At 40.0% G+C, this 24,689-nt stretch overlaps 1 protein-coding gene across 45 annotated transcripts in view; it reads left to right on the forward strand.

The window, feature by feature from the left end:
* The window catches only part of NRXN3 (neurexin 3), a 1,708,033-nt gene that overhangs the window by 468,058 nt on the left and 1,215,286 nt on the right, over positions 1–24,689 (forward strand). For 28 of the 45 annotated variants that reach the window (XR_013521429.1, XR_013521430.1, XR_013521431.1 and 25 more), the window contains 3 exons: positions 13,343–13,644; positions 17,478–17,501; positions 19,374–19,535. Coding sequence is in view for 41 of the 45 variants with exons in the window: in XM_078335524.1 (XP_078191650.1) it covers positions 13,343–13,644; positions 17,478–17,501; positions 19,374–19,535 (488 nt within the window). In the remaining 4 variants the exon portion in view is untranslated. The remainder of the gene's footprint in view (positions 1–13,342; positions 13,645–17,477; positions 17,502–19,373; positions 19,536–24,689) is intronic. The other 17 variants (XM_078335530.1, XM_078335533.1, XM_078335539.1 and 14 more) reach the window with 1 other exon arrangement.

Below are 24,689 nucleotides of genomic sequence, written 5' to 3' on the forward strand. Positions count from 1 at the left end.
TTGAAGCACCTGGTGGACCTCTTTTCAGGAGTGTGGCATGTTTAGACCAACGTCTGTCTGGCAACTCACAAAGAAAAAAAATCTCTGGTTCCAGATTATTTATAACTTTTGGATCTTGTTGACAAAGAAAATTTTTATGAAAAAAGAAAATAGAGTTGACTACTTTTCTATTTATTTAAATGATAACATTAACAAATTTCGTCTATCATCACCATCATTCTACAAGACAGGAAATTACAAAACCAAAAAAGCAGAAAGGAGTAGAATGAAAGTTTTACAAGAGTTCCACAGTGATGTGTCACTATATTCCCAGTGCCTAGCACAGTGTGTGGTGTGGCATAGATCCTACATAATGTTTGTTGAATACATGAATAGTGCATAAATTTAGTATTTATTAAAAATGTGCTACACTTCTCTTATTTTTCTAAATGTATTATAGATTGATGAAAACTTTACCTTAGACCAAGGCTTCATTGCTTGAGAATCAATAGTTGGAATCTAAGTCTGTGGACTATAGAGTTTTTTGATGGTAAGTTTTTATTGTAAATTATTTTAATGGCATTCTGGTGTTTGTCCTTGTCTCATGTTCATTCCAGTTGGTGTGGTCAACCTCCCATGATATAGTCACTCTGGTAAGACCAAGTTGCTGGGCCTTTAAATCAGAGAATCAAGTTCATTCAACTTCCTCTTAGATCTCAACTTCTATCCATAGCAAGATGCATCTTTGCAGATACCTACATGGAGATTTCACCACATCTGGCAGGGATGAGCCACCAGTCCTCATTTTCTTAAGTCCTGGACAATGTTTTTGTGTATTCTAACCAAGTATTCTTGCTTTTCTTTGTTCTGATTGATTCATCTATAAAGTATGGTCAGAAACGTTGACTAACTGGTGATATGTGCAAATATCACAACTTCTCTAAGTCTGCGATCTCCTATCATAGTGGAGATATCCAAGTCATTCACAGTTTTGCCATAACTCATGGATAAAAACCACCATTGATGGATCTTACCCAGTATTTCTTAAGAGGGTTAGAATTTTGGCTTCATGGAAAACATAGGAAATGTCAATATCTATCACAAATGGCTATACAAGCTACAAAACTAAACCAATTTGAGTCTTCATTTCAGAGTCTTAATACTCTCAGTTGCGTTGTTCTTTTTAATAACAAATCAGCCCACCATTTCCCTTTCTTCAGCTACCTTGGCACAAGCCCTCAACATGTTTCTGACCTTAGCCCTCTGGTGTCATAGCTCAGATTCTAGCTGTTTGGCCATGGAGAGGGTTGTTGGGGTGTTGAAGCATCTGTAAATGATTAAAGGGGAATTAGAGTCAATGTATCCACAGCGAATTTCCTTATTTATGCTCTCACAATTAAGATTATTTTAGCACTTATGTGGTGAATATACACAATTCCCATGATATTTCCTATTGTTTTATGATCCATATTTATATCCCAAAGTATGTGGTTAATACCTCTAAGTATTTGCTGGAAGTCTAGCCTTGTTGAGCAGATAGAGGTTCCTTTAGCAGCTGCGGAAGGGTGCTTATACTTTACAAAATCAGATAATGTATGTGAAAGTGGTTTGGAATATGTGACATGCTATGCAAATGTGTATTTTTTTTCTTTTTAAAGAAATGAATAGCTCATCTCCCACAGGCATATTATTGACAGGGGAAAAGCTACAAAGACCTAAATAGGAAGCAGTGTGATCCAATGGAAAGCAAGTAGTCTTTGGAGGTTAACATTGGTTTGTATTTCGGATCTGCTTCCTATTGAAAATGGTAGAAGGATTTAGTCCTTTCTGAGCCTTAGTTTTATCATCTGAAAAATGGGCTAGTAAAACTTTATTTCACAGGGCTTTCGTGAGGGATAAATATACTAAGTATCCTAATAAAAAGTTCCCATTTCAGATGAATATGAGCATGTAGATATGCTATCTCTATTAATAATTCATTTGTTCTGTGTTGTTTTGAACTCTTGTAACTTTAAATCACTAAAACAGATTAATTCTTGTCAAATGCTATATATACAGTGTTTGCTTCATTGGAGCATAATGCAGGTTCAGTAAATGCTAATTTCCTGTTCTTTGTATGCTATAGCAAAAATAAGAATCTTTCGATGCTCAAGGAGACTGGTAATAGTCTGAGATGAAGAAATGACAAAAATGAGATAAATACTTTCTTCTAGTTTTATGCACAATATTAGTATTATAATTGAATATGCAATCATTAAATATTTCTTCTTTATTTAGGTTTCCTGAATCAGACCACTGATTTTTAAGTCTGCATTCATTATAGAGAACTCTCCCTCCCCACTCCCCTTCAGCATAACCTATCCTCTTCCACCTCTCCATTCAGATTCTTTAATTTAATTATTTTGGACCCTGGGAATTATCAGTCCTTTCTTGAAAGCATTGGAATGGGACTCTTTTAATTTTTATCAGTAGCAGCCTCCATATTTATTTCTTTGGGAGGAAAGGGAAGTGCACGTGTAGCTATAAAAGAAGACACAGCCCAGGTTTCTAGGATTTGTACCTCCACCTTGGCAAATTTCCAGTCCGTGTCTCCAAACAGTTTTAATCACCTGGGCTCTTGTGATTGGCATTGAAAGCTTTAAGAGTACTGCAGAAATGGTAGATTAACCACATTTAACAAAATAGAAAGTTTTCATTGTGTCATAAAAAGCCTTATTGATCTTGTCCAGGCATTGACTCCAGGTCCTTTTAACAAGCCACTCTGTCTAGACTTGTAGGCTGGAGCCCACAGAGCTAACAAAGGAGGAGCTGGGCTGCCCTCCCTCCCCCTGCAAGGGGAGGCTAAGAGGGTGGGCACAGATTCAGGCTTCTCATTGGGGATTTTCTTAAAGAACTAGCATGATTTTATTCTGCTGTGGAAAGGAAAAGCATTAGGAGGCTTGTGGCAGATGTACCTGTCACTTATTCCAGACTCCAGCCTTGTTTGACTCTCTGTGTCTGCCGTGGAACTACCCCATGGTAACAGATTAACACGTCTTCTCTATCCCTCGGCTTCCGGCAGCATTTCTTTTTCTCATGTCTTCCCTTCACCCTTGGGAAACTAGGCTGAACTCTGATACCATGGCACTGAGCAGTGGGTCTTCAGAAAGAGTGGGGAAAGCAACGATGGGGCAGGAGGGGGAACTGGTGACTTTAGAATCATTGTGACCAACTCAACTTCATTTCAATTCACTTCTGCAGGTCTTTACTTCACACATTCTGGGTAAACAGGAGATTTTGAAAAGGCATGAAAAATTGCTGCTCACAGCATATGGCTAAAAAGTTGACAGCCATAAATCAAATAACCAAAGAATCATTCGAGATGTATTGGTAGGTTAGATGTTTCATCAGCAGCAGAGAATTAACTTTTCAAAAAAGGATGAAGTATTTCAAATATAAAACGTACAGAACCTATAGTAGAGGATATTACCAACATTGCTTTAGCCATCACTCAGATTGAACAAATCCTAATGTTTAGCCATTTTTTTTGCTTTATATCTTTTTATAAAGACTTAGTCATGTTTGAATACCTCCCTGGTTCCATTTATTCTCTTCCTCCTCCAAATTAACTGCTACCTGAAGTTGATGGGGTGATTTTCTGTATACATAATTCTTATTCTTTCTACATATGAATAGAGCTGTAATATCTAATAATTAGTGATTGCTGTATAGGTATGTGTGTGTATGTGTATATGTGTATAAATTAGTGGAGGTCAATTTTATCAGCCTCTCACCATTTATATTCCTCTTCTCTCTATATTCTGGGCCTAAGGAAGGACACATTGAGTAAAATTCTTTAACACTTTATATTTCCCTGTTGATCACCCAAGCAAAGCTTGGTACCACCTCTGCATCATGCTTTTCTCTTTTAGGACCAGAATCCATTTGGCTCCTAAACTATTTGTAGGAAGTTTCACGTAATACCTGATTGTCTTGTTTTCTCTAGATACTTCAAGTTTTACCAAAAATATAATTTAATTACAGTTTTATTGAGGCAGGAAGTAGATTACATCATCTTCTAAGGTTTCTTCTGATAATATGGGGATAATTGTTACAGAGAATTCTTTACTCATCTTCATCTTGGACCAAAGAGATATTTGATAGAAATAAACATTTTAAAGTTTATATGGTAAAAAATTCATACTTATTGCTTTGATATATCCAAATGTATGAGTTTTCTCAAATTCTGTAAACCTTCGTGACTTCTATGTTCTTTTCTGAATGTGTATGTGTGAATTAGTATCTAATTTCGGTAGAAATTGGAGTTGGTATGTATGCCACTGTTTATAAAAAAATTTTCAGGTAATCTACTTCCTGCTCCAGATTCATTGTGGATATTTTTCATTATTATTAATTTTGTTTATGTCAAAATTATACAAAAATATACAGTGTTACTAGGGACGCAGACCTCTCCTCTCCCGCTTTGTGTCCCTCCTAACATTTTGTCCTCACGAAGTCCACAGAATGTAGTGTGACCTCATGGCATTTGGTATTCCAGTATAATTGCCTTCGTTATTGAGTACTTTTGATGATTCTTTTTGGTCTTGGCCAAAGGTGTCAGGATATGTAAGTCTGTGGGTATGTGTATATTCTACAATTTTTTGGGATTCAAAAACTTCAAAATTCAGTGTGAAACTTACCTGTAAGAAGTCAATTCTGGTTAAGTTCTTCACCATCCTAATTACTCATATACTCTGTGTAACTTCAAGAAATGCATTTTTAATAAACACCGTGGCCTAGAGCTGATATATAAATATCAATATATTATTGATTTTTTTTTGTTATTGAACTCACATGGCTTTAGATGTGTCTGTTACCTCTCCAGTCATAGTGAAAGTAACCCAAGGACTGGTTTGATATCCTGAGTTTCTCCTGAAACCTTTCTTTTGGTGCCTATTTCAGTATTTGTTAAGCACCGAGGTGATGACCATAACATTTCCCTCTGATTTCTGACCTGATTGTGTAATAGACACAAGAGTCAAATCATAATTGTGTCAAAGATCCAAATATCAGTTCTATTGCTGGTAGAGTTAGAAGATGTGGCTTTTATTGCAGTCAAATTGGGCTTCTTTGTAATTTTTCCCTTGAATTAAACTCACCCACTCAGCAACAGGTAGAAGAGCCAGAAAACCACAGGGCTTCTTTCACAGGGGCAGAGTCTACTGCGATAAGGATTACTGCATGGGACTTCCTAAAGGAGAACACATAAGCTTTGTAGAAAGAAATAGAGTAAAAGGCAGGTCACCTGGGAAGAGTGACTCTCTAATTAGGTGATGTAGAACTAGAGTGTCAGACCCTTACCACATCACCAAGCAGATGAATCACTGCAGGAGAATGAATAAAGGAGAGATGGTCAAAGTGTTACTCCAAAACTATTCTCTTCTGGGGAATGGGGAAGAAATGTTATCATGTCATGGGGACAGGGAAATGGATTCCCCTCTGTAAGATAGAGTGCTCTATTTGTGTTCAACGCTTGTTTGATTGACCCATAATTAAAATGAAACAACTACTGAAAGAAGCATAATTACAGTTTTGCTTACATGGATTTGATGGTTGAGGGAAAGTAAAATGGACAGTATATTACACAAATTATTGTAAGTGGGAAGACAGACATGTGCAGTACAATTGGCTCAGGCTGTATATTTATTTTTTAATTTTTAATGTTTTTAGCAATATCTATTCTATCTTAGAAATGTCTCCTGGATCCCTATATTACACAAATTATTGTAAGTGGGAAAATAGGCATGTGCAGTGTAATTGGCTAAGGTTGTGTTTTTTATTTTTTATTGTTTTAGCAATATCCATCCTACCTTAGAAATGTCTCCTGGTTGCCTCTTCCCTTTCTAGCCATTTGTCCACCCACTGGACCCCTGGTACAATACAAGTATAATTGTGCCACTCATTAGCTGAATTTCTTCTCTGCTAATTCCCCATTCCCACTGCTCAAGGATGTTACAGAGAAGGCCCAGTCTACATCTTGAACCTATACACGTGTCCATTGTTCTAGCCACCTTGAACTTCTCACCTTCTCCAAAATACTCTGTGCTCTTCTAATGACCACACCAATGGATATGCTGTTTCTTTGAATTAGCATTTCACTCCTCCCTTTGTAGGTAAATTCCTACTCATACTTCGAGACACATTTTAAGTGTGACCTCGTGTATGGAACCTGCTCTAATGCCCAGGGTCTGTTACTTCCTCTTCTGTATGCCTATATCACCTACCAGACATTTACAACACTGGCAGTTATTTGCTTGTTCATGCCTTCTCAACAGCAGCAATAATAGCTAACACTTCTGTGGCTGGGAACTGGTCCAACAACTTTCTTGTCTTCCTGCCTCACAGCAACTCTATGGAATCTGAACTGTGGTTATTCCCATTTTGTAGATTAGGGTGAGAGAAATTAAGTAATAAGCTACAGTTCCATAGATTTAGGTAAGTTTCAGAGCTGGGTGTCAAATCCATGTCTGTCTGATTCAAAGCCTTTATTGTTACATTTCAAGCCGTAAGTCTACTGTTCAGCCAGGCAGAATGTCCTGCTAACATGAGTCCATTGTCAGGGCCTGGCACTTAGCAGGCATTCAACATTTTATTTTTTTAGTTTTACAATTTCTCTTTTTCTGTGAAATATCAGCTAATTATTTATACTTACAAGGTTGCCATGTGACTTAAGTGCATTCAGCACTGAACACATTAACTGGTGCATAGTAGGCACCTGTGAATATTCCTTAAGTGAATAAACAAATTTAACTTTTGTTGTAATGCAATGGACAGCAATTCAGTCTTTAGGATACCATTAGCTTTCTAGTGATTTCAGTGAAGCGTGGTTTTCCAGGCCATTCTTTTGTGGACGGAGGCAGCTTCCCTCACCAGGATGCTGGCTGTTTATTTTCCAAGTGACAAGTTGATTTACTGTTTTCCTTCTCATCACTTTCAAGAAGCATCTGCAGGCTAGTGAGTGACCCAGGCGGCGTGGAGAAGTCCATTTATTTCTCTGCTGTATCTTTCCTACAGAGAGTCTGAGGATAAGGGTTGGAAATGGCCTCAGGAGGTCAGATTTCCTGTGTATTTTCTTTTGTAGTGCAGGATTGCTCATGGCGACACAATTTCCTGTCTGCTGGTACACTCTGCTTTTAAAATACCTGTGTGATGGGATGTGGCAGGTAAGGGATTTTGTTGTTTGTCCCTGGGGGATGGCTCTGCAGTTTGATCTCCTTGATGCTTTCTTTGGCCCTAAAATACATTGTAAGGGAAATGAGACAGGGAGAACCAAGAGTGCAGTCACTTGTGATATCTTTTGCCTTGTAACTCAATCATTCTGTTCCTCCCCAAATTCTAGCAGGAAATGTCACTAAGTGTACAGTAGAATTCACTCCAGTAAAAGGGTTTCTACTTTCCCCTCATTTTTTGCAAATATGATCATCTCATAGTTCAACAGATAGTATGGATGTCTGTTCACAGCTTCCTAAGAGGCTCCTCCTAGAGGTAGGTGTTCCTGTTCAGTGTATTGGATTCTTAGCTGGTTGTACAGTAAGGAAACAGACTTGTAGAGGAACCAACTATATTTGTCTTGTTTCTTTGCCAGCAAAACACTCAAATTGCTGTTTTAGCTCAAGGTACCTTTCAGCACTGAGGGGATATGCAGCCCCTCCATGCCCCAGGAATGAGTAGAATTTTGCAGTTGTGGACTTATTCCTTAGACGTTTATTTCTGCAGTTGTGTACCTGTCTGTCTTGGGCTCATTACTTCTTTTGTTATTATTGAGGCTTCTTTGCCTGGAAAACACTGGCCAGAATTGGGTGATCTGTGAGTTCACGACTTGAGAACCTCCAGCCTCTGATTGCAGTTGTACTGGTGGAGAAGTCCTAATATAGTCCCTGCTGAGTTTGTCTTCACAGAGAGTAAATGAGTTCACAGGCTGGCCACAAGACCACAGGGCATCTCTTTGCCTAGCAGGGAAGGCAATAGTAGCCCACGTGTTTTTGTGCCTCATTAGTTTCCAGGTGGGCCAGGCCAGGATGGGCAGCCAGGTTATCTTTGCATGAATGCAGTCTAAAGTATTGCACTGCACCGCTGTACCAGTTTGAAGGACAAAGGCTGCATGCTACAATGAGAACAATTTTACTGTATCTTTGAGGCTCATCATCAGGAAGCTGGCTCCTACTCCTTTTCTGGAGCTCAGCAGGTGTTCTTCACAGGACCACTGGCTACAGGCACTTCAGAGGGGTCAGCATTTTAATGGGCTCTTTTAAGTATCTAAAAATTCCATTTCTGAGGTTCTCTGATGGATGTAAAATGTGTTATCTTCTCAGATTGGCTTTTTTTCAACTTGGTGCTGAGAATTTGGAAAGAAAGTCAATGTACTTCCCTCCTTCCCTGCTTGGTTTCCTGTTGCCTCCCAGGGCTTATCCACCATTGTCAGTAGTTTTACCTCTGACTTGAACTTCATGCAGCTGCACAATATCAGATATAGGGTGCTAGACATCTGCTTTGGGAATCTGACTTCCTGTGAAGGTAGTGGTATGGTGAAGTAGCAAAAGCAATGGACTGAAAATCGTAGCGTTACAGTTTTGGATCTGGCACTCCATAGTACCCTGGATGACCCCTGTAAACTCTGTCTCCATTTCCTCACATTGGTGTAATCATAGTACAATGACCTCACAGAGCATTGAGAGGATACAAATAATGATTAAGAAAGCATTTGGAAATCCACACATCTAGATGCACGTAAATGTCTGCTTGCAAATGGCCCTAGAATCCTTCTCTATCAATGTGGCATGTTTTCATTTTGAGCCCTTTTTTTGACTAATTCTTTGTCTTTTTCTGTCAAATTTTGCCTTTGGTCTTTGGCGTTCTGTGATTGCACTTGGATCTTAAGTATCTGCACTTTGGCTTCCTCCTGTGTTCCCTGGCTCACTGGTGTTTCTGCCTCTCTTAGGTTGTTCTGCTGGGAACTTTTGCTTACATTCTTGCCCAGTGAAATGCAAACCTCACTATATCCAGGAACTATATTAACATCTAGGCTGAACGAGTTCTGGGCAGCCCCTGAAAAAGTAGTTCAAATGTATTTTTAAAGATTATGCAATCTCTTAAAACTATGGATTGAATCCTTCCACCCCTCTCAGTAAAATTATGCAGTGGTTCCCATCACTTACAGAAGTTCACATTTTTTGCCCTCAAAGCCCAGTTTGGGATTTTGAGACACCGAGCCATATGGCAGGCCTAATTAAACAGTTACATGCGTTTTCCCCATACTTGCATAGTAATAAAATATAGCACTGAGTATTTCAGTCTGCTTTGGAATTTCTCAGAGAAATAGAGTTGTTATTATATAAATTATAAGTTGGGTGTCTTTTAGGCGGAGAGGAGTGAAGAACAGAATTAAGTAAATGTATATTAATACTAAGTATATGTCAGTATTGGATTAACCAGCCATTTGAAAGATCAGTACTTTATATATCTTATACAAACTGATTTAAAATCTTCAGTTATACATAGCTAGATTTCATCTAGTGTTTAATCAATTGTACGCTTACAAATAATTGGTAACTGATTTGTTGTCATACAGAGTTGAGCTCTGCTTTTCATGCAGTGAGAATAACACCTTTTATTTTTACACTTATGCAATTGATTGTAAACTTTGGGATGATATAATTTAAATGGATCTAAACAGTCCATTAGCTATGTCAGTGCCTCCTCTCTTGCCAAGCTGTAGTTTTATGCTAAGCTGCTGTGTACTGTGTTACATAATCCCTGCATTCATTTTCTCCACCTATTTAGCTTGAATGCATACAAGGTGACTGCATTGTCTCTTCAACCTCCTTCTTGGTATAAATATCAAGTATAAAAAACAGATTTGGGGTGTTAATTTGTTTTTCTAGTGGAGGATTCAAAGGATTGATAAGGTTAGAAATGAATGTTTGTCGCTATTTAGTTTTGCCCCTTTTAGGTGCCCTGACTGTCAACTGAGTATGGTTTTCAAGGTGATAAGGCAGTGCTTGAGTCTCAGCTACTGGAAGGGAATCAGGACAGATTGCGGTTCTTAGGAGAAAAATCACGTCAGTTGTGCAAGTGCATAGAAGAGTGATTTCTGTAAGGTCCTCATTTTTTCTCCTTTCTAGCCCTTGATTTGCTCTTTTAAAGACTGGGTTATGCACTGCTAGTGCCTCTCACCCCACATGTAGGGGAAAATTATTCCATTACTTGAAAATGATATAAGTTTGCTTATGTAGGATACGATTCAGAGAGAAGCTTTCAGTTGTCTGTTATTTGTTGACCAATGGGGATAACCCAACAGTCAGGGTGATGCTGATCTTCGTAGCTTCCTCTGGCTCAGGGAAGAGGTAAACTGAGAAAATTCTTCTTTGAATGAAAAGATTGGGAAGGTTGTGAACTGTTATAGCAGTTTCTGTTAAATATTTGCAAAGGAAGGCACTTGGCCACATAAAATCTTCGTTGGTATATTTGCATGGAGATTAGCATAAATATGTGTGTGATTTGCATAGGCCTTTTCTTCCTTGCATTGGTTTTATTTCTTATTTATTTATGGTGATATTCTCTTCTTTACACTGATGCCATTTTTCCCTTTGTGGCCTCCCACATAAAAGAGGTATTTTTTTCTTTAAACACAGATCTAGGGGCTGAAAGGAAAACATTTCTTTTGGTGAATGAGTGATTAATGTACAGTGAGAGGAATTGGTTTCTGGCTCAATTTATTCAAAATTTGGGATGATTTGTCAGTCAAGGCACAGCTCCATGGAATCATTTGTGGCTTTTGACAAGTCACATAGGAGCATCTGGACTATCTAGAGTGATGGCCAAAGAAAAGATAATGGATATTTAGAGAAAAGCCCGGACATGCCCAAGCCCAGAGCACCACAAACTAACTGTGTCGTCTTGGGCAACTCACTTATTTCTAGTCATCAATTTCTTCCTTAATAAAATAAGGGCATTAAATCAGGCAATCTCTAAAGTCCCTTGTAGCTCTAAAATTTATTATTTTGACAGACTCCTTGCTCTAATTATATGAAAAAATATTAAGCACCATGTAGCACATTAAATAATATCTGGTGCCTTGCTGTTCTGCGTCAGACTTTTCCCCTTTGAAGGGTACTGGATGATTAATTTAAGCTTCTCTTTATAGGCGCTACTTTCCTTGCTCATTTATCTCAGTTCAGTGGGCACACAAGGTATAACTTAAATGTTTATAGAAGACACCCATTAATATACCACCTGTGGTGCCAAGGACATGCGTAGTAGTTGGCCCTGTGCACATCCATGTCTGTAGAGAAAGAGCTTGGTTGTGATAACCCCATTTGCTTTGTGACCTTCTACTCTAGATCAGGGTCACCTCTAGGTCTCCTGAAAAGGGACTTGTCCAAATGCATTTTAACAAAACATTTTTTTGGAAATGAGGGGTGGGATCATGACAACAGACAGAACATGAGGGGATTGGATAGATCTACTTCAAACAGGCAGACAGTGTTGAATTTCTGCTTTATTATCTTTGGGAGGCTATTTTTGCTAAAATGCGTACAGCATGAGTTATGTGCTAACTACTTACATATGTGCAAGCTACCCTGTGACTTGCAGGTGACTTTACAGGTGAACGGGTCTTTTTTGCTTATACCAGTGTCTGTGCAAGCAGAAATATGCAGCTAGATACCAGGGTGCTCTGAAACACACAAGAGAAATTTGATCTCTTCTTTAACTCTCTGGAGTATGAAGCTGAAGTTGATGTTTTAATGATCTCATAATGCTAAGATTAATTTAACAATATGTAGTGGGGAGTAGTCTGTTCACATTGTAAAAGTGTCTCCTCGACAGCTCTTACTTCATGATGAGAAAATATTTATTTTGTTTAAGAAACGTACCTGGGGCTGTGATATTTAATAGAGATCTGCGTTGAAGTGGACTTGGCTTTGGTTAATAAGGCTGGAGTGTAGTTCCAGCGGGGAAAATAAAATTCTCTCGACCTTATTTTGTAGTCTCAAATTTTTAAAGGAAAACTGCATATCTCAACTATTATTGCCATTTGCTTTTAGTAGTGAAGTGCTTTTTAATAGCTTTTGACCAACCCTGGTATGAAGTAGACTATTCTAAGTAAGTCTGTCTGGCAAGAAGACAAATGGAAGGTCATAACACTGTGTGTCGAAATTATAGATAGAATCAACAAATAATTAAATAAAATATATTTCATCGTCTTGCCTTGATAAGTATATCTTTATATCTACCTGGAAAGCCAGGTTCAAATTTAGAATTTCTGGATTCCTGCTACTCCCTTCTGGCATTGCGAAGTAGCCACCCAGGGAGAAACCAGCCAACCCCTGGCCTACTCCCTTCTCTTCCCACTTTTGGCTCTGTCCTATATCATGAAGGGTCTGGTATGAATGCATGTGGTTGCCCCAGCCTAACGGGCAAGCCCTGTCCACATCTCTGCAAATAGTCCCCCATGGCTATTCCTATTGCAATATGTATGGTTTGCCCTTAGAAAGATGGATCCAGGGAAGAGGCCTGCACAAGCCCTGAAAACAGGCTTGAGGCTTTTTGGGTGTGCCATTACAGGGTCCCAGGCTCTGAAATATGGTTTTGAAAGATCATATGGGTTCCACTAGAATGCCATCTTGGCCCCGTGGAACCCTAGTTCTGTGGCCATGGATAGTCCAACCAGGATCATATAAAACAGGAGACCCTAGAGCAGACATTCTTGAGTTTAACAGTGGTCTTGCTGTCTTATCAAAACATACCAAATTTCATTATCTTCCCCTCTCCTTACCTGCTATATCACCTTCTCAGGTCCAGCCTCCAACAGCCCAGCCATGTTCCATGTACCATAGAAACCAAAGTTAGTTGAGTTATTGATGGATGAAAATCAGAGCTAGATCTTTCTGGGTAATTGATTTTTAGTTATTGGTCAATAAAAGGTACCTGGAGCTAAAGAGTCCTTTGTCAGAGCAGTTAATTATCCATTCTAAACCAGCTCTTGTACAAGCACTTAAAAGCAATTCCTGAAGTAAAAGCAACCCAAGCCTCACTTCATAGGTCTTTCTTTGAGAAAATTTGAAGGAAAGGCAGCAAGCTCTTTTGCACCATCTTGTTTTGTCTTCTACACTTGTGTGGACACGTCATTTCTCTGCAGTCACCTCTGCTGCTAGTTTCCCTGGTGTTTCAATATACGACTTGTGGAAGGGTCGAGGAGAGGGCTGTGCTGGTATCAGCATAAGAACAGGGGCAATGCCCATGTGGTGGGTTCTCTTTGGTATTTGCATAGATCTGACTCTTGCCAGACAAGTGTTGACTTCTCTCATCTTTTCTTTTTCTATAGCTCGAGAGGAGAATGTGGCCACTTTCCGAGGCTCAGAGTATCTGTGCTACGACCTGTCTCAGAACCCGATCCAGAGCAGCAGTGATGAAATCACCCTCTCCTTTAAGACCTGGCAGCGTAACGGCCTCATCCTGCACACGGGCAAGTCGGCTGACTATGTCAACCTGGCTCTGAAGGATGGCGCGGTCTCCTTGGTCATTAACCTGGGGTCCGGGGCCTTTGAGGCCATTGTGGAGCCAGTGAATGGAAAATTCAACGACAACGCCTGGCATGATGTCAAAGTGACACGCAATCTGCGGCAGGTAATGGCTGAGGGGAGAGAACGCCTGGAAGGCTCCTCTAGGTGCCTGGGTAGTAAGTCTGAAAAGCAGGTGATGGGTGAGGTGACGAGGGGTAGAGATTCAGGGATGGAGATGTTAAAGTCTGACCTTCTCCCAGTCTTTGCAATTTCACAAGGAAAATTATTAAAATATGTTTCTCCTTGCACTTCAATTCTCCCTTTGTGCTTGTTATTTAAGAAAAAAACTCAGTTGTGTAGATAATAAAAGCTATAAGTTCTTTCATTCCTTTTATTCTGCTTTCCTTTTATCATTTTCTTAATTACATTAGAATCTTATCATATTATTGTTAAATTCAATTAGGGACGGCATTTTGTTTCTGCAGCTTGGTAGATTTTCCTCATTCTTTGAATATAAGTTTTTCTTTTTAATTAAGTTAGCCATTGCCACGATGCCATAATTTTAATTCCTTCCAGAGAAGTCTTCCTTTTGCTCTTTTAATTTACCACCCATTTCCAACTTTTTTTTTTTCTTGTGTTATGTTAACCTCTAGCTTTGGAGTTAATTAGCCGAGATCTTTCTGAATTCCTGTTTCTCTGTTCCTTGATGCGGTGGTCCTACTCTATTGCCCATGTCTCTCCCTCCGAGACGCTTCAGTTGACTGGGAGGCCTGGAAAGTGGAAGGACCCAAATAAAAAAGTCAACTTTGGAGCAGCCTTTCCTGGTTCTGTCCGTGCTTGGGAAGTCCCATCGCTTGCCGATTCTGAGCAGGCAACTCCGTCAGGTGACAACATTCTCAGAAAGCCTTAGCCAAGCAAAGTTGTTTTCAATTTCATGACTAATAATAATGATAATAATAATAATACCTCTACAGCCCACATCAGTTAAAAAAATTTCCTATAAAAATCAAAGTCTGTGCTGAGACTGCTTTTCCCAGGTTGCCATTTTCACTTGGTTTTGCTACTTGCGAATCTGTCATTAAACCCAGTTGGATGGCATCCATCCTCTATAACCAGAAAACACTGCACTTTCTGAAGTGCTTATCAAAAAGCACTTATAAACTTTTCTTCTGCAATATGATTGACTTAATGCCTAAATGTGAAAGTGTAAGAAATGATAGGTGTTTGCATATGTTTTCTGTTTGATAAAAGTCTAACTCCTTACTAATGCTAAACAAATGGTGTAGACTGGCACACATTTGACACACATTTGCACACTTAGGTATGTCAACAAAGCCATCCTGCTGGGAGATTACAGTTTATCTCAGGTAAAGATGCCAAATGACCCAAGACTTAGAGTCCCCAGTCATCTTACTATCTGTGAATTTGATATTTTTGAATCATCGTTCTATGTTTTCCTCCAAGGCCAAAGAACCCTATTGCCAATAATATCTCCTTTCATTATTCCCCATCTGTACTTACCCAGGAGAGAACTTTTCAACTGTCAGGAGAACCCAAATCAAATATCCATTTGCTAACACATAAGGGCTTGTTGCCTGTGAGGTGCAGAGACTAGACCTAAAAGTGAAATATAACCTTTTGCTCGTTTTGATCGGCAAGTACAAAATAACACCCTTTAGGCGTTAATCAGTGGAGGAGAGACTTTTCATGTACTTCAGAGCACAATCAGGTCACGGTTCTCACCAGTTTGTTCCTCTTAACTCTCTCCCACCACCCTTCCTTGCCATTTTGGAATGATTCCAATTCACCTGTGAAGGGCTCACTTTTGTTTCTACTGAAAACACTTTTCTAAAATAGTATCAGGCCCACTTAAGCCCTTGAAATGGAGAGAGAATAAACCAAACTGTAATTCAAAATATTGTTTGTGCTGTTTTAGCCAAAGCAGCTAGAGAAAACCACCCTGGATGTCCCCCCGCCCCACCACCACATCCCACCCTCATGTTCTAAAGCCCAACTCTGCTCCATGCCCTTGGGCAAGCCATTTGACCTTTCTCCACCACAGTCTCCATTTGCAAAATGGTGATTACAATCTTCCCCAGCCATGTGTGATGGCTAAATATGCAAAGCACCTTATGTTCCAGAAGGATTATGAGCTCATCCATGGTCTGGGTGTAGATGTGCTGTGACGTGCACATGATCTACAGACTGAGCATTCTGTTTCAAAGGTGACTGCATCGGTCTGGTGCCAACGATGCAGCTAAGTGCAATTCCCTGTTCTAGACAAGGGTACAGAGGCCCTACAGTATTGGGGGGTATATCTTGGCAGAAGAAGCATTAATCTTCTGTGAGAAAGTGAACATAACATTGAACCTCATTGACATTCTGACTAAATTTTGCCTCCAAATACAATTTATTGAAAGAGAGGAAAATCTCTGAAAGGTAAAGTTGATTTTGCAAATGCAATTGTTTCAGTGTGAAGAATATAAGATTATTATTTTGCCCATTAAAAATAATACTTATAACATCTTTTTGAGTTCCCTAGGATACATTTGAATGGTGGGACATTCCTATTTCAATTAAAATGTGAATACCTCCATAAATATTTGACAACAAACTTATAGCATGCTTATTCATATTTTTGGTAAAATTGAATGGCTTTTCTGGCAACAATTCATCTGAGTCAAGTTTACCCGGTGTTTCCTGGAGTACTTATTACCAAATGGAGCAGAACTCTCCTCATTTCTTCCTTCGTGATTATCTATACATGGTTTTGCCTTTAAGCCAGGTCAGGGCCAAGGCCAGATACTTTATTATGGCTTACAACTAAAGGAAGGAATGTGGACTATCTGTATCTGTTACAAACTATAACTGGGATTAGGGAGCAAGGCAGTGAGGAATCTGTGCTTGTATGTGGTGGCGGGGTGGTAGTTGGTCCTTGACCTTGCCTGAGTCCAAGGTCATGGTCATAACTTTCATTGCTTTACCTCTATGTGTTAACTTTTGTTAAACCACCAACGCAAAACTGAGGTTATCAGTCTTCCGGTCTCCAGAGGGCTTTTCTAATCACGTTGAACCTGCCAGGCTTCTGTGCTATCCATACAATAAGTTACATAAAAGCTCGAAAAGCATTTTTCAAGAGGAATTGGGGGAGAGAGATTCCAATGCATTCTGGAAAAATAAACAAATTAATGACCTTATTGAGTAATAAGAAAGATTATAACTTTTTTTAATGAATTCTGTTAATTCTAAACAGAAAGAAAAATGTTCCTCTCTGGTTGCACCAATCCACAAAAATGAAGTAGGTCATGGATGTTTAATTATCTATGGAAACCTAGAGTACACTATGTAATGCAGACTTTCTATGCTAGGTTTAATCCGTAAATGTTTTAAGTTTTTTTCCTTTTGGGGAGGAAGTCATGATCATTTATCCATGTTGTAGTCAGAGTCAGATGTGAAAAAATGATCCCCAAAATATTTGTATTTCAGTTCTTTGTATCTGTTTATCTACATGTGGATGGTACCTTTTGGGAGTCTTTCAGAAGAGGTGGAATGGGTTTGTGTTAGAGGGTGGGAAGGGAGTGGGTGGTATTCATTCAAAAGAGCTGTTGGGAAGTAAGTATGGTGCTAATTCTAAAGGGTGAGGTCTGGTCTGAGAGATATCTGGAAGAAGCTGGGAGCTGCGATGGCACGTAGACTGCAGCTCCTTTTCTGGCTGTGCCCCAGGTGGCATGGTTTTCCATAGAGTCCTGGTCTCATTGTCTTCCCCCCACTCTCTTTTTTCTGTGTCGGGTGCCTTTTTTTTGAGAAACTAACACAAGATCATTCATGCAATGTGTCATTTTACTAACCAACTAATGTACTAACACCCTAACGACTCATCTTTGTTTTTAGTTTTTTTAATTAACAATCGTTCTGTTCACAATTTTTAATTTCCTTTCTTCCCCCTTCTCCGCAAAGCACTCAGGCATCGGACACGCTATGGTAAACAAACTACATTGTCTGGTAGATATCATTCTTATTGTCTCTTTTTTTGGGTTTGCCGTGTGTTGCCCCCCTTTTCCTCTCCAACCCCCCCTTTTATCCTCTTTAGACTCATTTCTTCTTTTAAAATTTTTGTTGAAGTAAATGCAAGCCTTTCTTTTTCTTAATAAAAAAAAAAATGGAAGGGAATACACTTGTCCTAAAAATGATATTTTGTTGAATATTGTGGGGAAGGCTTCCTTTTCTCTAGTTTTTAATTTTTTTTTCCCTAAAAAATTATGTTTTTTTTAAAGTATCTCCATTCAGCTAAATTTGTTTTGCTTTGTTTTTATTTTGCAACTTCCAAGTTACATACTAGAGACAACAGAGATTTATAGTGAGGACTTTCTTCTCTCTGTGCCTTCCTGCCCCTCCCACTCTTCCTCCTTTCTTTTTTCTCCTTCCCACTCCTTAGTCCCTTTTCTCTTTCCCTTTTGTGTGGCTACGGCTGCCACAAGCGATCTGGGGAGGAAAGTACTCAACTTCCTATATACTCTTTCTTGCCCTTCTTTTACCTTACTCCCCTACCGTGGCCAGAAGGATATCCACCAATTATGTTCTCCATACAAACGCTGCATGGCATGTTCCTGTCTCGTGAATTTTCCTACCCACATCAGAATTTGTTTCCTCATTTTCCTCCTCATTACTAACAACCTACCAACCATCAACCCAATTTCACTTTCTTCTCTTTGTTTTCCCCCACTCTTCATTCTCCTTTCATCTTTCATATATTTTGGGGTTGGGTTTGGACTTTTTCTTTTCTTTTCTTTTCTTTTATTTAGTAAGGGAGGTGGCAGGCAGAGAAAAGAGTACCTGTTAGTTTTGATTTTTTTTTCATTTCCATCTTGTTTTTCAGTTTATTCAATGCATGTCAGTGTGGAGTGGATTTTGATTCTTTCCCCAGGTTTTCCCCTCCTTTCCTAGTTTTGTTTTTCTTCCGCCTACTCTCTTGGTTCCCGATAATTTCTGCATGGGTATATTGGTGTATGTTGTGTGCATGCTTTGAAGCCCCATCATTATTTTCTGCCCTCTGCTCCTTTCATGGATGTTGGGTAAAAGGGTGCTATTTCTTTTCTGTGGAGCATTATTATTTTTTTTGTTTTGATTATTATTCCTCATCCTTCTTTTTTGTTGTTGTTGTTAGAGTTGGCTTTTTGGTTTGGGTCATTTTTTCTCTTGGAGGTGGTGATGGCAGCAAAGGCGGGGAGGGGTTGTTATCCTGGGGTAGTCCATGGCATGTATCATCCAGGACCATATCAGAACCAAGACCCTTCTCCTTCCCTCCCTGAATGCATGTTTGTCAGCGTGGTGTGAGACAAAATGAAAGAAAAAGTAAATAAAGATAAAAGAAAAGAAAAAAGAAAAGAAAAGAAAAAAGGAAACATAAAACCATCAAAACCAAAGACCAACCCCTAACAAACTTCATTGTCAGATGTCTTCTTTGCTGTTCTTCATGACCACCATGAATAACAATCATGTAAGAAATAAACAATCATTTTAGCAATGAACTGAGACAAGTGATATCGTCTGAGGATGGTTCCATTTTCTAGCCTGACTGTGTAAAGATTGCAATGGGTGGAACAAGGTGCCCAGCTTGGCAATTCTAACAAAGTCTTCCATGAGTCCACAGAGGAACACTGAAGGCTTGAGACTCAGGGAGGCAGACCAGAAAATGGAACTTGGCTGCACATACCAAAATCCAACCAAATTAGAAAGTATACCTCATGAAAATCTTAATGAAAGTGATGCCACAAGTAGGGGAAGCCACTGGGTTATGATAGGACCATAAGGTCATTGTTGGGATTTTTTTTTGTCCCTATATTCCTCCACCAGGTGACAATCTCTGTGGATGGCATTCTCACCACGACGGGCTACACTCAAGAGGACTACACCATGCTGGGCTCGGACGACTTCTTCTATGTGGGAGGAAGCCCAAGTACTGCTGACTTGCCTGGCTCCCCCGTCAGCAACAACTTCATGGGCTGCCTTAAAGAGGTAAAGTTCACCCAACTCTATTTAATGCACCACGCGATTGTTTTATTTATAAACAAGTGACATGTTTACATCAATGACTATGTATGTCCTCAAATCTATGAGGTGATAGATTGCAGCAGAAACAACCTTGGACTTAGAAGTAGGTTTCCTATGTTTTGATTCCCACTGAAGCTGGTTGCATGACTTTTGCATTTGTCATTTTAGTACTGTGTTAGTCCGTTTTCACGTTGCTGATAAAGAATACCTAAGACTGGGTAATTTATAAAGAAAAGAGGTTTAATGGACTCACAGTTCCAGGTAGCTGGGGAGGCCTCAAAATCATGGTGGAAGGCAAGGAGGAGCATGTCACATCTTAGACGGTGGCAGGGAAGAAAAACTTGTGCAGAGAAACTCCTCTTTATAAAACCATCAGATCTCATGAGACTTATTCACAATCACGAGAACAACATGGGAAAGACCCGCCCCCATGATTCAATTACCTCCCACTGCTTCCTCCCACTGGCTCCTTCCCACAACATGTGGGAATTTTGGGAGCTACAATTCAAGATGAAATTTGGGTGGGGACACAGCCAAACCATATCAAGTACCCTGTGATTCTGTTTCCTTATCCAACAAATGGAGGCTCTTATCCCACAGATGGCTGTGCTTCATAAATTAAATGCAATCACACAGATGAAAGACAGTTGAAATCATAGGAACTACATGAGTTTAAAGTCTGATTTTGTGATGTTGACCTGGCAAATAGGAAAGCTCTAGATAAAAGTGGCTCGATTTGTTGTTGTGTGCCCCATCTAAAATATAACATATGTATTATTTTACCTCCACTAAGCCTGGTGTTCCCAAGGGTCTCATTATTTGAGATGAAAGAAAATTCTCATAATGTAACATTAAGGCTCAGAAAACTGTTTTTTCCTTTTGTTCTTCTTCCCTGAGAGCTAGTAGCTGTGAAAAAACAGTGGGACTTTGCCATTACTCATTTATTACCATTGTAGCTGATGTGTTGCGACCTCTGTCTGAGAGCAAAGGCGCTTCAGCCAAGTGTAAGTTCAGTCTCTAAGGCCAATTGTTGAGGCAAAAAGAATCAGACTTAATTTGGTAGAGTTCTTTCAGAACACCGTGGCATCAAAGGATTGCACTGCACATTTTGTTTAAGCTGAGCTTGATTGTCTAAGATATCTGTACTATCTCCCTGAGTAAATTTCATGAGAAGCTGTGTTCCTTCTTGTAGATAACAATCCCTTGCGACATCTTATGAGTCTTCTCTCGGGGCCTATGTTTTATTCTTATTATGGTTATTTGAAATTGGTTGAGCATCATCTGTATATGAGGTGGCATTGTCCATGCATTCCTTCATGTCACTACCCTGTGAGGCTTGTCCAGACATAAATTGTGTCTGTTAAGCATGGCACATAGTGGATGCATAATAAGGATTTATTTGTTCACTTACCTAATAATCACTGGGTACCTTTTTTTGTGCTGTAACTACACTTGGTGGCTCTTTTTAAGCCATGACTTCCATGCTCCAAGGCTTTGTCTTATAGGAAGGGAGATGAGATCAGTAAGTGAATAGGTATAGCATAGGAGAGCATGTGTTCAGTGCCACAAACAAATGCTCTAGTTGAGTAGAGGAAACAGAAATTTTAGGTGGAAGTCAGTTTTAGAGAAGGAGTGACATTTGAGCCAGGCCTTGTTGTAATAAATCACATGCAAATTGAGAAGGAAGGGGTAGAAAAGAGAGACTCTATAAAGGAGGGAAAATCCAGTTATAGCTTTGTATTGTTGTTAGCCTGTAGGACGAAATAGGAGCACCCAAAGAGTGCTATCATCTCTCTGCAGGATGTTAGGTATGCTTCTGCTGGTTTCCGAGATTTCATCATCATTTCTGATGGAATTATGGTAGGCAGAGAGCCCTTCCTCCCTGGGATTTACCCCTATTTGGATAGAATAAAGATACAGACTATGCACTATCTAATGAATCCTGAAAGACTTTTTTTTTTTTTTTGAGATGGAGTCTCACTCTGTCACCCAGGCTGGAGTGCAGTGGCTCGATCTGAGCTCACTGCAACCTCCATCTCCCAGGTTCAAGTGATTCTCCTGCCTCAGCCTCCTGAAGAGCTAAGATTACAGGCATGTGCTGCCACACCCAGCTAATTTTTGCATTTATTAGTAGAGATGATGTTTCACCGTGTTGGTCAGGGTGGTCTTGAACTCCTGACCTTGTGATCCACCTGCCTCAGCCTCCCAAAGTGCTAGGATAACAGTTGTGAGCCACCACACCTGGCTGAGACTCTTAAACACTGCTAAATCACACTACGTTGGAATTGCACTCTCATCAGTAAAAGATTGCAACACTCTTGTTACCAAGGACGTGGCTCAGGAATGAAGGAGGCATTGGTTGCTGTGGAGTGGTGCTCATTCAGTTTTGCAGTGCAACAATCCTGAGCATGGAGTTTCTCCAGGACAGGGTTTGGGTTTGGCATTTAGGATTAATTTTCTCCTACACACAATTGTATTGAGCTACCTCTCTATTATATACTTAGAGACAAAGGAGCAATTTCCCAACCACAAATCCTTTATCTATTAATCAGGAAGGATGCCCTGGACATTTTGAAATAAGTCTCGTAAAAACACAAAGATGTTTCTGGTGACTTTATCCATGTGAAAACTAAAGAAAATAAAATACATACACATGCATGCATGTGTGAGCGCAGGCACACACACACACACACACACACACACGCATTTATGCTGCCCAAATAGAGAGCAGAAAGCTTCAAAAGTCTGTCTGAAGTATTACTTAATAGCTTATGGGTAAAGGCAGTTCTGAAAAACAGTGTCGATAATAGAAAAATAACTATAATCAGTGATAAAAATATATCCTAATCTTAGCTCACAGCACAAATATTTATTTGAATTCAGACCAAGTTAGAAAAAGGAAAATTCAAAACACTAACGGAAATGATAGGCAAAACTAGAACTTGATAAACTCCTGCCCTGTCTCTGTTTTCCCTTACAGTGTGGTAGTCTTTCTAAGGGACTTGGAAGTCTTCTTATTTGTCTGAGTACTTTGAACGGATCATTTTGAATCTAATGTAGCGCTGGTGTATTGTTTCTTTTCATTTAGTAATTACAATTCACTTTCCTGTGGGCAGGTCTATGGAGATTCTCCTCTTGTTCTTGGTATTTGATTATTCTGAGGTTTGCCCTACTTAAATTCTCTCATAATGCAAAAATAGGGATAACTCATCCCGCGTGCCCTCAATGATAACCTTGTTTGTTGCCTTTGGTCATTTATTTGACACAATGTTTTCCTTTATTAAAATGTGAATTCCATGAGGACAGAGGTCTTATTTTGCTTACAGATGTTTCCCCAGCACCTAAAATGGACCCTGACATTAAAAAATGTACTCAATAGAGGCCGGGCGCAGTGGCTCACGCCTGTAATCCCAGCACTTTGGGAGGCCGAGGTGGGTGGATCACGAGGTCAAGAGATTGAGACCATCCTGGTCAACATGGTGGAACCCCGTCTCTACTAAAAATACAAAAAATTAGCTGGGTATGGTGGCGCGTGTCTGTAATCCCACCTACTCAGGAGGCTGAGGCAGGAGAATTGCCTGAGCCCAGGAGGCAGAGGTTGCGGTGAGCCGAGATTGTGCCATTGCACTCCAGCCTGGATAACGAGGGCGAAACTCGGTCTCAAAAAAAAAAAATGTACTCAATAAGTATGTCTGGAATAAGTAAATGAATGAATCACTAACCTCATGGAGCTCTGAGATCTGGTGGAATTCAGATCCACAGTGTGTAAGTCCAGACTGCTATGAAAAAGTATAATAGACTGAGTGGTTTATACACAACAGCAAGTTATTTCTCACAGTTTTGGAGGCTGGAAGGCCAAGTACGTGTGCTAGCCTGGTTAGGTTCTCGTGAGGGACCTCTTCTGTGTTGCAAACTGCTGTTTTCTTATTGTGTTCTCACGTGGAAAAAGGAGGGTAAGAGTTCTCTAGAGTACCTTTTATAAGGGTACCATTCCCACTCATGAGCAACCTACATGACCTGACTACCTCCCAGAAGCCCCACCTCTTAAAACTGTCACATTGTGGGCTAGGAGTTCAACATATGAACTTTGGAGAACACTAACATTCAGTGCATAGCAGACAATATGTCTACTAAACCTACAATATGCCGAGGATTGTGCTAAATTATAAATATGAGTCAAACATGGTTCTTGCTTTAGAGGAACTCACATTAGTGGGGGGAGAGGCAGACACACATAATTGCAGTAAATGACAGTTAACGTACAACATGAGGGATTCTCAGTTACATTGGGGCTGCTGAGGAGAAGGACCTAATACATCCTGGGGTTCAGGGAGCATCCCAAGGTGAGGTGCTTGAGGCCAAGTAGAAGGGAGCATGGAAGCATGGAGGAAGAGGTGCTCCAGGATGAGGGGCAGCATCAGCAATGATGCACCAGAGATAGGGCATGTCCTGGTGTCTGGGTGAGGAACTTATGAACAGCTTGCTAATTCCAAGGCCCAAATGATAAGATTGGGAGCTGCGGTTAGGTAGGGACCATTTCATAGGGGGCTTTATTTCAGGCTATACCCTTGGACTTTGTTCTCTAGGTAATGGGAAGCCATTGAAGGATCTTAAGTAATGGAACACGGTCAGATTGGCATGTTATCCATCAGGCTTTCATTCTTTGAGGAGTAATGTTCGTTCATCTACCACTTTCCCCTGTTGTATATTTTTGTCCTAGGAAGTTGAAGATCACTGTTAGAAAAGGTGGTCCCTCAGCTGCAGCATTGGATTGGAGGCTGCCTCTCTGAATTTTAAACTTTCTACAGAAAACTGTTTCCTTCTGACTCCCATTTCAGTTTTTAGAGACCCTCCCTGAGACAACATGCTGAGACAATTATTCTCTTTTCCTCTGTCCTTGGCATTACTGAGCCGTTCCATGACAAATGAAATACAGGAAGGCCAGGCCAAGACCAGGTTGCATGAGCAGTGTCCCCATCAGGCAACTCGAGCCCATCACAATGTCCTCCCATGTGTTGAAGCTTCTGTGTAATTTGACTTGTTTCTTTCCACACCATCCTCCTTTCTTCTCCATTTGCCCATGTGGAGAAGCATGAGTGCCACTGAGACCTCTGGGAC

Source organism: Callithrix jacchus, chromosome 8 (assembly GCF_049354715.1).
Source record: "Callithrix jacchus isolate 240 chromosome 8, calJac240_pri, whole genome shotgun sequence".
NCBI classification, from domain to species: Eukaryota; Metazoa; Chordata; class Mammalia; order Primates; family Cebidae; genus Callithrix; species Callithrix jacchus.